The sequence below is a fragment of the Arachis hypogaea genome, chromosome 17, assembly GCF_003086295.3.
Source record: "Arachis hypogaea cultivar Tifrunner chromosome 17, arahy.Tifrunner.gnm2.J5K5, whole genome shotgun sequence".
Taxonomy (NCBI): domain Eukaryota; kingdom Viridiplantae; phylum Streptophyta; class Magnoliopsida; order Fabales; family Fabaceae; genus Arachis; species Arachis hypogaea.
The window spans coordinates 105,232,946-105,246,861 of NC_092052.1; the positions used below are offsets into that span (position 1 = coordinate 105,232,946).

Here is a 13,916-nt window from a genome sequence, read left to right on the forward strand (position 1 = left end):
AAACCGTAACCATAGATAAGGCTATGGTCACGATTTTAAGGAAGGGTGACCATAGAAGCTATGGTCACGGCCAAAACCGTGACCATAGATTGCCCTATGGTCACGGTTAAAAACCGTGGCCTAAAGTGTTAGAATTTGAAAATTATAACAGTGACCATAGAAACCGTGACCATGGGTAAAAAAATCATGACCATAGACCTATGGCCACGGCGGAATAGGTCATGGTAAAAAATCGTGACCATAGGTCCAAAACCGTGACCATAGATCTATGGTCACCCTTTTCACTAGCTATGGTCACGGTTTTTTACCGTGACCATAGACCTTTTTTTTTGTAGTGACACTAAGTGCTTACCCAACTTAGCAAGGGATACATCAGATACAAGATGCAAAACAGAAATACAAACAAATAGAAATCTGAAATCAACTTTGGCTTTTCTCTCGAAGTTTCTCTCTTTGCCTTTTCTCTCTAGTTGGCTTTTTCAAATGCCTCACCTTTATTGCTTTTCTCACTCAAGAGAACACAAAGAAAGATAAACATTAAAACAGAATAATAAAATAATAAACCATGGAGATGATAATTCATAGCCGTGAAGCTATCAGATGAACCAACTTCAGAACTCTCTATGATTGTTCTTCATTTTGGCAGTATGTTTCTTTGATATAGAAACACAGTCCAAAGCGTTGAACTCTCACTAGGAATGCTCTCAATGCAACTCAGATTCTGGTTCTCTCTCCTTATCCAAAATAGAGAAGCAATTTTCTTTTTTGTACCTTGTGCTGAGAGCCAGATAGGGTTTCTCTCCAGTCAACTCCTTGGACTTTGAGTTCTCAAAAATCATGCTTTCTTTTTCTTCAATCATCCCCAAAATTAGAAATTTTGAAACTGATTCATTTGCTTTGACCGAGGTCCACAGAGCATAAGAAAGATGTCTTCTCAGTGACAATCCCAAATTCACACCTTCGATAAGGTGCTTTGGCTCCAAGTAACACTTTGAGCCATTGATTTAAAGCAGAGCTAATCTATCACCAGTTTCTTCTTCTTTTCAGAAATGGTGTCACAGAGAGTAGGAGAAGGAGTGAAGAAATCAACTTGCATGCAAATGAAAATTATTTACCTTTAACCTTTGACTTTGCTTAACATGCTTTGATTAGTGTGATATGACCTTGCTTTCATGATGAACCTTTCTCTTTTTTTCTTCTCTGATGACAGAACTAGGAAGAAGAAAATCTCTCTCTCTTTCCACAAGAATCTGACTGAAGCAAGCAATGAGAACGTTGGCTTCAACTTGGATGAATAGCATTGGGCTTGGATTTTCTTGTCAATTCATTCGGCCCAATAGATATGTTTGTTACTTTCACTTGGGCTTCGATTGAAGATATTGGCAGCTCCTCTTTCCTTGTTTCTTTTAGTTTGGGATGCTTTATTTAATTGGCTTGCATCATCAACAAACTCTCTTTTTCTTCTCTGTGTTATACCCGAAGGATACCTAGCATCCCAGCTGTTGATTTCTTGCAATTCAAATTGATTGAATGGACTTGGATCTCTTCTTGGGCTTGTTATGAATCATGGGCTTGATTCATCAATTTATGACCTGAAGCCCTCCTTGATTTTTCATGGAACCAGCCACCTGTTTTATGGATCTGGACAGTTAGTGGACTTCTCTTTTTCCTTGTTGCTATATCCGAAACAACATAGATTCCCATCTGAACAAAGCAAAGTTTTGTTTCATTGGTTTGGGCTGCTGCACAATTATTTTGGGACTGTATCACTAAATGAAATAATTAAACCTAATTGGATAGTTAATCCAATAAATAAATATTTATCATCATCGTTAAATTAATTGTATTCTTAACTCAACATTGTTAGTTTGCTACTATGACATGAATAGCTTTTTTAAAGTCTTGAATGCTATTTTCTAAAATATATACTCTACAGTTATTTACTTAGTATTGGAAGTAATGGTGTGTTATGTTGTACCCATTTATTTGTAACTATCTTTATAATTTGTGTTAATTTCACAGATAAATAACATTAAGTGAGAAGCCATTAGGTGCTTACGTTTTGCTTAATAATGCAATGAAGAATTTTTTAACAAGCATACATATTGCAAAAACTTGTTTTAACTTACTACCATTCAATCCAAAAAATCATTACAAATGTTCATGCAACTTCACCAAAATAGCATACAAATATTGAACTAAAAGCAAGCTTACACATGATATATGTCCAAATCTAAATCTGTTACTGGTGCGGAATTTATAACCACAAGCTAACCGGCAAGTGCATCTGGTCGTACCAAGTAATAACTCAGGTGAGTGAGGGTCGATCCCACGAGAATTGATGGACTAAGCAACAATGATTGAGTGATTGGCTTAGTTAGACAAGCAAAAAATGGTGTTTGAGAGTTCAAAAGCATTAAACAGTAAATTCAGAATATCAGAAGACAAGCAAGTAAATAAGTCGGAAAAACAATATGGAGAAGGCAGTTAAGGCTTCAGAATTATCTATTTTCCGGATTGACTTTTCTTACTAACTATTTTAATCATGTAAGATTTAATTCATGGCAAACTATATGTGACTAGACCCTAATTCCTTAGACCTTTATAGTCTTCTCTAACTTTCATCAATCGCCAATTCCTTAGTCAATTAATTCCAATTAGGGGGTGAAGTTTAATTCTAGTTATTATGCCACAAAAATCCTAATTATCCAAATATAAGAGGATTATATGTCACGTATCTCGTTAAGTCCAGATAATTAGAATTTAGGAGAAATTATTTTCAAGCTGTTGTTCAAGTAAAGAGCTTTTCCAAGTTATACAAGAACTCAATTAGAAAGAGGGTCATACTTCTGTTCCACCCAAATTCATAAGATAAAGAACGAAAATAATTCTTAAATTATAAATCAGTACATGAATTAAAATAGAAAAATAATAGAATCAATCCATACAATAGACAGAGCTCCTAATCTTAACAGTGGAGGTTTAGTTGCTCATGGAAAAGAGTGAAAACTAGGATTCTTTTAAATTGTGAATTGTGAATAATTGTGAATTGGAATGGAATAATTCCCAGAAGAGAAGTTTTTTTTCTCTTTTATATCTAATACTAATTAATTTAAAATCTATTTTCTAAAAATAATATAATATCTTTTCCTATTTATAAAAATTAAAGTTTAAATCAAAATTAATTATATCAATCAGCGTTTTCTACGTTTTCTGCACGTGGCGCATGTCATGTGTACGCGTCACTGACGCGTACGCGTCGATGGTCTTCTTTGCGTGTCACGCGTACACGTCAGGTACGCGCACGCGTTGCTCCTCGCTGGTCATCTCCTTTAATTCTTGTGCTTCTTCCATTTGTGCAAGATTCCTCTCCATCCTCTAAGCCATTCCTGCCCTATATAGCCTTCTTCTCTTTTTCTGTGGAAACTCCATCAAATCCAACCAAATGCTACCAAAAATAAACAGAATTGCACAAGACTCAAAGTAGCATTTATAGTGGTTAAAAGATAATTAATTCTTGATTAAACTCAATCAATTTAAATGCAAATTCACTAGAAAAAGATAGGAAAGATGCTCACGCATCTCTTACAAAGCAACAATAACTACTGCCATGGTCAAAACTAATAATGCTAGAACTATAAAAATAGACACTACATTGAAACCTCTATTCTTTGAGTCAATCTTTGAAACTATATTTTGATAAACCTCTAACATATCAATTTTACTCCGCAACTCTATTAGTTTCTGTCCCAAATCAGTATCTTTAGTTTCACAAATAGGTGGCATATTAGATAGTGGAGGTGGAAGCTTGAAACATCAGCAGAACAATCGCAGTACAGATGACAGTTTTTATAATGCTGAAGTATGACCTCTTTCTCATATGAGATTAATATATATATTCATCATTTTATAGCCAACACTTTCTATTCAACAAAATTAAAAATTTTCTAAACGAAAACACTTTAGGAGGATTAGTTAAGAAAATAAATAATGCATATGTTTAAAGTAATAAAAGTAGTATCAGCATTTTGCATTATGGGAAACTCAGCAAATTGTCACGTTTGAATAATCTAATGGCATCACTTTTGTGCTAACTTCATGATAGGATTCTTCTAGGCTATTATTATTACCACCGTCTATCAGAATGACATCAATGCCATCAAATGGAATAGCTGAATTCAGAAACCCATATGCATAGGAGGTCAAACACAAAGGTGTCAACTGGTTCAGCGTCAGATGAGAATTTGAGTGACTGGACTAACAGCCTGGAAGATAATCTTCCGAGAGAAAGATTTCTAGGGCCTCCTGACACTATCACTGAAAACCTCGAGATAGAAATTGTTTTTCCTAATAGAGTTTCTCCTGCCCATTTCACAAACAGATTATTCAACGCAATTTTTTTTTATTTTAACTAACTACAATGCCAACAAATGTTTATCATATATAGTGGGCATCCAAAAAAACAACATGTTCGAATTTTCATGAGTTCTTAAAATGGAGATTATTGCATACAAATGACATAAGCATTTTGGGTGTTGTTCCTTCGTGATTTCAACGTTTCTCAAGCTCCTCACATCACCGTGTACAAGACCACTACCATTGGAGCAACTGTATCTCCCTCCGCGGCAATTCAAATAAGACGAACTTCCTCTATTTGGCATCATCGAAACTGAACATGGATGTGTCGATTCTTGCAGATGAAGAACTAGGGTTCATGAGACCTTCAATGATGAAGAACAAGAAAAGAGGAGTATTTTGGATACGACAACATTTTAATTAACAAGTCTAGGAATTGTTTTGTCCTCCTCACACACGTGGACACTTAACGGCCACATGTGTGAGTTAACGTGCCAAGTTAGCAATTGCTGTTGACGAGTCACGCCGAAAAATAGACTGGGGACTGAAATGTCTGATGGAATAAAACGATGAAGATTGATCTGTGTATTAATTTTTTTTAAGGACTAAAATATCCGCTTTTAAAATTTTTGGAGACCGAATTGAGTAATTATTCTTTATTTATTTATTTATTTTGGTGTACTACGTTTCATTTAATTTTGTATTTAAGTTTTGTCAATCCACATCCACATAAATCGTTTCAGGCAAGCCCATATTGGACTACAATACTAAGCCCGTTGAGATTCAGGCATTCTCAAAATAAAAAGCCCAAATTAGTAGCAGTAAACAAAAACCAAAAGAGGCGAAGAAGAAGAGCAGCAAGCAATGACAAATTGACAAGGTCCCAAGTACTAACATTTGCAGAGAAACAGATGAAAAAAAAAAAAAGGCTTTTCAGTTCCGAGTTTGGAGGAACAGAATACTAATAAATAATGGGCATGGACTGGAGTGACCTACCACCGGAGATTATCGAAATTATCGCCGGAAACTTACCAACCTATGGCGACTACCTCCGATTCAGGGCCGCATGCCGGTGCTGGCACTCGTTTCTCCCACAATCACCTCTCCACCTCCGTCCTCAGCTCCCATGGCTCATGCTCTCACGGCGAGCCTTCTTCCACCTCTCCACATACAAGACTCACCTCCTCAACCTTCCAGAAGCTTCCATCCGAACCCGAAACTGCGGCTCCTCCCACGGCTGGCTCGTCTCTCTCAACGAAGAGTCCCCCAGCGTCAGCCTCCTCAACCCTCTCACGCGCGCCACGCGCTCTCTCCCTCCACTCAACGCTTTCCCCAGCGTCATCGGTTTCAATTACTCCAACGTCGGTCGAGAATACCTCGTTCGGAACCACCATGGCGGCGTTGACTCCTTCAATCTAAGGCAGATGTGCAACTCCTTCGTCAGAAAGATCGTCTTATCCTCGAGCCCTTCAGGGAACAGCGAATTCTCGGCGTTTGCGATTGTCGGTGAACGGAACCTGGCGTTCTGTAGAAGCGGCGATGATTCTTGGATTTTCGTTAGCGAAGAACTTCACTGCTGGGAAGACGCGGTTCATCACGATGGCTCAAACTCGTTCTATGCGGTGAGCAAAGAAGGAACGGTTGCGGTGTGTTGTGTTGATGATGATTGTTTTCCTCCTCGTGTATCGATCATTCAGACCGTGGCGTCGGCGAGATTCTCCGGCGATATTCACTACGCGGTTTTTTCCGGCGAGGACATGATGTTGGTGTCGCGGATTCTGGAACAGGAGTTCGATGATGCAGGCGGTGAGTCCAATTTGGTGTATAGAACCGTGGGGTTTGAAATCTTTGAGATGAATTGGTGTGCGTTTAAATGGCAAAAGGTTGAAAGTTTGGGCGATCGCGCTCTGTTTATTGGAGGGAACTCTTCGCTTTCGTTAGTTGCTGCTTCTGTTGGGTGTTTGGGGGATTGCATATATTTCACTGATGATTATTCGGATTTTAATTATGATGATGCTTGTGGGAAGCATGATTTGGGGATCTTCAGATTATGGGACCAAGGTATTGAGCCTTTGCCATGCTATCCCCGAAATTCATATTCTAGGTTGGGTTGGCCTCTCCCAATTTGGGTTTCACCTAATCCCTCTTAATTATTTTACGATTTGGAAGCTAAACGTGTGTTGTAAGTTCATGATTGATGTTTGTTACCTGGGTTAAGAAGCCACATATATGCCTTGGCCCAGTGAATTGTGATTTATCGTGTATAGTACAGTATATTCATGAATATGAACATTATGGACCTATTTGCTTCTTCAAATGTATGATCTACTTGGCTATTTAATACTGTATTAGATTGCAATATAAGATACTGTTTTGTCCTAGTAGATGATTGAAGGCATTTTGTTGTTAAGCAGTGGGAAGTATTATCAATTGACGAAAGCATAAAGAGATGTTTATTCTTTGATTATTTCCGTGTGGAATTGGGGGAGCACCGCTAATCTTTCTGCCGTGAATATAGAATATATATGCCATCATCCCTCTGGCAGTCTATTTGGTTAAGGTTAACTATAAGACACAAGAAGGTCTCAGTAATCCAAAGAGGGGCATTCCGAGAATCGAACTCGGGACCTCTCGCACCCAAAGCGAGAATCATACCACTAGACCAAATGCCCACGTTAATAAATGGATTCCATTTTTATGAAAATGTGTTTTCTCTAACCTCAGCTGGATCAACCTTGAAACTTCGCTTTCTAGTCCATGTATATAACAAAAGGAGTAACTAGTAAGAAAACTGTAAACCAAAAAAAGAAAAGAAGAACTAGTACACAAACTTGAAAAGTTGCACAATATATTACTTAAGGCTACAATAGCATAAAGAAAATGAAAATATTGTGTTGGATTTTTTTCTTTTTGTGTTCAAAATTACTTGTCGTAGGGTTTGTTTGACTAAGTTAATCTGGCTTGAGTTATATAATAAGAACAAAATGTTTATAATCTTAAACTTTGTTTGAATCTATTATCATTATCGGATTATATTTGAATAATCAAATTAAATTACTAAAGTTATCTATTATTATTGATTTATTATACATTTGAAAATTTTAATGGTCAATATAATTATTTTGAATTAAGGCTAACTTTACAGAAAAATAATATAAAAAGATGTCCAAATATCACTACGAAAGTCCAAAAGGAAAGAGGGAGAGGGAGAGGGAGAGGGAGAGGGAGAGAATCCAAATAACTTCGAATTTTTTGAATTAATACCTCAAACTCGGTACGTGAAATAATTTCTGAACCAATAAACATTATTCGAAATAATGAGGGTGCGTACGAGGCTGTTTTTTTTGATATGATAACGGAATGTGAGTAGCGCAGCGTTATGGAGGTTGTGGGTGTTATACAAGGCTGTGACGGCGGAAAGCTGAAGTTAGGTGGGGGATGAAATCGGACCGTCCGATTTATTTCTGAGGAAAAGGGAGTCTAATCGGACTGACCGATTTTGGGTTGGTTTGTATATGATTCATAAAATCGGACGAACCGATTTGTTGCTACTCGAATCCAGGAGACCTCAAATCGGTCCCAGGGATTTGTGGGTCAGCAAAAAACCACAAATCGGTCCCAGGGATTTGTGGGTCAGAAAAAAATTTTGATCCTTAGGAGACTAAATCGGACCCACCGATTTGCTGCAAGGTAAATCAGCTACTGAGAAATCGGTGGCAGCGATTTCTAGTGCGTGAAAATTTGTGAATGAACCGGTCGGTCCGTCCGATTAAGCGACTCATGCGTACATAAACGAAGATTGTACCCAGAACCCCAATTCTTCTTCTTCTTCAGTCCGTGAGTGTCTGCAACCCGGTGATGTTCTTCCTCTTCTTTTATTTTTCTTTATTTTTGTATATTAGATTTTATTGAGAGTGAGACTGTTTAAAGTAGTTTGATATTATGGATGATAGAGTTATATTAAAAATTTATTGTGGTGGACAGATTTTGTTAGAAACATATGAGGGAGTTCAATTTGTATGTCAAAATCCAGTAGATGTTGTTATTCCGTTTACATTGTCATTAGATGAATTGAAAGGTGTGATTTGTGAGAAGATACATTCAGAAAGATCAGGAAGAATATCGTGTATTTTGTACAGGTATCCTTTACCTGTGTTTGGTGGATTCGTCCATTTTCAGACGAAATACGTGACAGATGAAGCGAGTATGCAGGAAATATTTTCAATGTATATTGAGAATCGCCGGTGAATATCGTGCATCGAGTTGTATATTGAGTTCGAGCAATCTGAAGTGGACCGAAATATTGAAGTCGAAGATTATGATAGTGGTAGCGATGAGGACTTTGAAAGTAACTATGAGATCGTTGGTCCAAGTGAAAACGAAGATGGAGCTGACGGCCCCATGAACCCAGATGTGGCGGAGGTTGCTAATGCACTAGCAAACTCGCATCCGTTTCAGGAGCCTTCTTTCATGCGGTCGTTGGATTTGGAAGCGATGAATGCAGCTGAGTTTCCCCAATATATGAATGCAGGTATGCCGTTTGTTACCATACCATTTGATTAATATATTAATTACTAGTTCTCTATGTAGATAGAATAGGGAATGTAAAGACTATTATAGGAGAATTTAGGAGAATTTTATTTGTTAAGATATATATATATATATATGTATGTATGTATGTAATGATTATTTATGAATATATATTTCCTACGGTGTGATTGTGGCAGAGCTTCCTGTTGTGGTAGACGGTGAATTTACGGTGGGGATGGAATTCAGTTCAAGGGAGGAAGTAATCAAGGCAATGAAAGACTATACCATCCGTAGAGGGGTAGACTATCGGGTTTATGATATGTCGGAACCGACGACATTCTATGCTAAATGTACACATTATGGCAAAGGTTGTGATTGGCTGATCAGGGTTACGAAAATGCAGAAGAAGTACTACTGGGAGATAAGGAGGTACAATGGTAGTCACACTTGTACCCGGTCGACAATTTCTCAAGACCATTTGAAACTGGACTCCAAGACAGTTGCAGAAGCAATTAAGCCGTTGGTAGAGGTTGACCCATCTTTGAAGGTGAAATCAGTCATTGCGGAAGTCCAGTCGAAGTTTAACTACACCATCAGCTATAGGAAAGCTTGGTTAGCAAAGCAGAAGGTGGTTGAGTCAATTTTCGGAGGTTGGGAGGCATCGTATAAAGCTTTACCCATATGGTTTGAGGCCATGTGTCACAAGGAGCCGTCAGCAGTGGTTCACTTTGAAACAATGGATGCGTACCAGGGGGATGACTTGGTTCCTGATATCCGTGTACTACATAGAGTCTTCTGGAGTTATTACCCTTGTATTAGGGCCTTCAGACATTGCAAGCCAGTAGTGCAGGTGGACGGAACTCATTTGTATGGTAAATACAAGGGTTGTTTGTTGGTTGCAGTCTCACAAGATGGTAATAACAACATCGTGCCTATTGCATTTGCCATAGTGGAGGGGGAGACCTCTGATGCATGGTACTTTTTTCTAAGTAACCTTCGTCAACATGTGGTCACACGTGATGGTGTCAGACTTATCTCTGATCGACACGATTCTATCAGGTCAGCTATTGATCGGAGTAATGGGGCTTGGTCTCCTCCCAAAGCTTTCCATATGTTCTGTATCCGGCATATTGAGTCGAATTTCTTGAGAAAGTTCAAGGCACCGTACCTGCAGAAGCTCATCGTCAATATCGGTAAGTTTAATTACGCGGTTGATTTCCACTGTTTACTAAGTAAATTTGGCTCGATAGAACGTGATTCATTGATGATGGTTTTTTATCGTAGGGTATTCGAGGACGATACGGGAGTACCAGATGCGCTATGAACGATTAAAAGAACGGGGTGAGGCTTACACCAACTGGCTTGACCGCATCCCACGTGAGCAGTATGCTTTGGCATTCGATGGTGGATACAGATGGGGACATATGACCACCAATCTTGTGGAGTGCATCAACTCCGTGCTGAAGGGTGCACGCAATCTCCCGGTCACTACGCTTGTTAAGGCTACATTTTACAGACTAAATGAGTTGTTCACTAGGAAAAGAGCCGAGGCTGAGGCTCGAATTAATGCTGGACATGTGTTCTTTGAGATGGTCACCTCGAAGCTGCATGCAAACCAGCGAGCATCGGGAAACATACAGGTGAGCTGTTTTGACAGAGAACATGAAGTCTTCGAAGTTCGTGAGATGCCTAATGGGGTTGAGTATGCAGTTGACCTACGCCAACAGCGGTGCGACTATGGTGAATTCCAGGTTGACCGAATTCCGTGTCGACATGTTCTAGCTTGTTGTGCAAATCAGCGGTTGGATTGGCAAGTATATGTTCATGACGTATACAAGATGGATTCAGTTCGAAGAGTATACAGGGCGAGGTTTAGACCACTGGAAAATCCTACAACGTGGCCTGCGTATCGTGGTCCACGATTCGTTGGCAATCCGTTCCTCAGACGGGTGGCCAAAGGTCGGCCTAAGATGACCCGCTTCTTGAATGAGATGGACACCCGCATGTTGCGTGGTCCAAGGAGATGCAAGCAATGCGGTGCCGAGGGCCACAGCCGGAGTAGATGTCGTCAGCGAGGTGGTCCAAGTGCGGGGGCACCCGGAGAGTAGAAGTGACTATTGTTAATTTTCATTTTAATTTACGTTGCTGCCTGACATTCGCAGTTTGATATATCGTAAGGAAGTGACTATTGTTATATTTATTGCTAGATGTATTAAATTTAAACCAGTTTGACATTCGCAGTTTCATATTTTTTTATCCTTTTAAATATGGATTCACATAGTAACATCATATAGTATACAAATATGGATTCACATAGTAACATCACATAGTAATTTATTATCTCATTTTACACCATAAATTATATATAAGAATTGATATTTAATTATTATTAATATATTTTTGAAAATATGTATTTAATTTTTAATTTTATTTCTATAATAGTATAATAAATATAGATTAATTAACAAATTATTGAAAATTAAAATAATAGTTCGTTAAATATATAAAAAAAATAAAAATATCTATAATAGTTGTAACATCAATCAAAGTAACAACAATGTAAGTAATAGAACCAATCCAAAAACAGCAATACCAAATACTAACAGCAAACTAACTAAACTAAGTAATACAATGTCCCTAATTTTATACACAGTCAACATTAAATAGTGTCAAAGGACCGTCCATCTCCTTGCAGTCGACGCGAGTTGCCCTACACAATGATCTATACAGGTGCGCAAGGCATGCCGAACCCCAACTAAACTGTATGATCCCCGAGAAGTTACGGAGCAACGGCAGAAATTTCCAGTGCACCGCTGCACCAAACTTATCTCCAAACAAAATAGTACCAAACAACAACATTATGTGACACTTTACATACATCTGAATGTGAAAATCATCAGTCAACACTATGCGTTCTTTCAAACGCCTAAACCAAGTCAACTTTATAAAACTTCCTCTACATTCTTTTATCGTCGGCGCAACTCCAAAATGGTGCAAGCACTCAGCTTCCATCGCCTCAAAAGAACTCATGGTTGGTCCTGTAACCGGAAGACCATTTGTCGGGAGACCGAAAATTATTGCCACATCCTCCAATGTCACCGCACACTCACCAACTGGAAAATGAAATGTGTGCGTCTCAGGACGCCATCTCTCAATCAGAGCATTAATCATTGCTGATTGACACTGAATTACCCCAATTTGAGAAACATAATAGAAACCCGTCTCCCGTAAATGAGCCTCAACAATTTGGTTATACGGATCAGGCAGCTTCAAATGATCACATACCAACAAGCGTGAACCTTACAAAATCACAGTTCCTTTATGAATTCCAGCATAATAAGTATATTAACAATAATATAATTTCTCTTACATGTCCCTACTTACAATAATATAATCTGCCTATCAAACATACATACATTTGTAAACATACAAATTAATAAATATGCCTAATTATTTGTCTAAATTATACTCAGTTAATAATAATAATAATAATAATAATAATAATAATAATAATAATAATTAACATTACCTATGGACAATATCGATAATAATAATAGTAATATCGTTAATAATAATAATAATAATCATGCTAATAATTAATTACATTTATTCACGGATAATAATAATAATAATAATAACAATAATAAACCGATAATAATAATAATAATAATAATAATAATAATAATAATAAAATTTTTCATTAACCTCCACGGATAATAATAATAATAATAATAATAATAATAATAATAATAATAATAATAATAATAATAATAATAATAAAATTTTTCGTTACTGTTACTCCACGGATAATAATAATAATAATAATAATAATAATAATAATAATAATAATAATAAAAGAAATTAAATTTTAAATTTTAAATTTATATACAGATCTTCATTTCATTTCAACATATTATTCAATAAATTCAAATCAAATAAAAAACCTAACATTTATTATCTATTGTGAAAGCTTTAAAGGGATAAACACTAACTAACTAATTAACTCAAGTTTAATTTCTATGTCTAATATCTAACAGTAATCATAACCATATCATACATATATATCATTAACAGTAACCATATACATATATATATATATATATATATATATATATATATATTATTAATCTCTACTTAGTGCTATAATAATATATATTATTATTAAAAACAGTAAAATTTTATCACTATTATTATTTAATTATTAAATTAAAATATTAAAAATAGAAACTTACATAATTAGAATGTCCAAAATAATTAACAATATGAAGCTCTGGTTGATTTACATCTTTGATTTTTCTTCTTTTGGGCATTTTTTCAAATTTTTCTGGTGTTTCTAGTGGTCCAACAATGGTGGTGGGGTTGGGAAACACAAAGGAAAAGAGATGAGAGTGATGGAGAACAAAGAGAGAGAAGAAGAGATGAGGGTGAAAGGGAAAGCTGAAGTTATGAAGTTGGGATATTAACTTGCTTCTTTTCAACCAAACCGACGGAGGAATGGCTTGCATGCACGCCACCTGGCATGGTGCAGCAAATCGGTCCCAGGGATTTGCTTCCCTCCGATTACTAGAAATCGGTCCGTCCGATTTTGGAGTCCTAAATCGGTCCGTCCGATTTTAGTTATGCCGCCATCACAACTCGGTGATACACCCAATTCCCCCATAAGCCTGTTATACACAATCGTTACTTCCATATTAAAATTAAAAAACTCTGCGTACGATGACTCAACAAGTATAAAGAAAAGGATAATGATATTTAAGAAAGAAAATTGATGCCCTCTCCATCTTGGTTTACAATGCACTTCCGAAACCATATTCATTGATTTTTCCTGTTGTTTTGGATAAGAATAATCGCTCCATAATACCAATTAAAGAGTTCACTACGTTACTAGCTCAATCAAGCTTAACGGATATATTATTATGAACTCAGTAATTCGTAACGTTCTCAAATCATGGCATTGAAAAGGTACATTAAAAGTAGAAAATGTTTATAGATAGTTACATCCAAGATTCTGAAAACTGAACTGGTCATCG

General features: G+C 36.9%; 2 protein-coding genes and 1 non-coding gene across 3 annotated transcripts; 2 read left to right on the plus strand and 1 right to left on the minus strand.

Annotated features, from left to right (window-relative positions):
• Positions 1-5,029: 5,029 nt before the first annotated feature.
• LOC112766033 (F-box protein SKIP23) lies at positions 5,030-6,673 on the plus strand. Its single transcript, XM_025811884.3, has one exon. The coding sequence runs from the start codon at positions 5,328-5,330 to the stop codon at positions 6,504-6,506; it is 1,179 nt and encodes a 392-aa protein (XP_025667669.1). The 5' UTR covers positions 5,030-5,327; the 3' UTR covers positions 6,507-6,673.
• A 283-nt stretch (positions 6,674-6,956) lies between these two features.
• On the minus strand, positions 6,957-7,028 carry TRNAP-UGG (transfer RNA proline (anticodon UGG)). The gene has a single exon. It is a non-coding gene; the product is annotated as a tRNA-Pro (tRNA).
• A 1,270-nt stretch (positions 7,029-8,298) lies between these two features.
• On the plus strand, positions 8,299-10,994 carry LOC112763610 (uncharacterized). The gene is made up of 4 exons (XM_025809238.1): positions 8,299-8,560; positions 8,648-8,887; positions 9,084-10,079; positions 10,171-10,994. The coding sequence occupies exons 1-4, from the start codon at positions 8,299-8,301 to the stop codon at positions 10,992-10,994; spliced, it is 2,322 nt and encodes a 773-aa protein (XP_025665023.1).
• The last annotated feature ends 2,922 nt before the right edge of the window (positions 10,995-13,916 follow it).

Excerpts from the sequence above, each read along its gene's own strand:
- LOC112763610 (XM_025809238.1), top strand. The coding sequence starts at position 8,299 with ATGGATGATAGAGTTATATTAAAAATTTATTGTGGTGGACAGATTTTG. Across the intron at positions 8,561-8,647 it reads ATACGTGACAGATGAAGCGA|TGGACCGAAATATTGAAGTC; the intron begins GTATGCAGGAAA and ends AGCAATCTGAAG. Across the intron at positions 8,888-9,083 it reads TCCCCAATATATGAATGCAG|AGCTTCCTGTTGTGGTAGAC; the intron begins GTATGCCGTTTG and ends TGATTGTGGCAG.
- LOC112766033 (XM_025811884.3), top strand. The coding sequence starts at position 5,328 with ATGGGCATGGACTGGAGTGACCTACCACCGGAGATTATCGAAATTATC.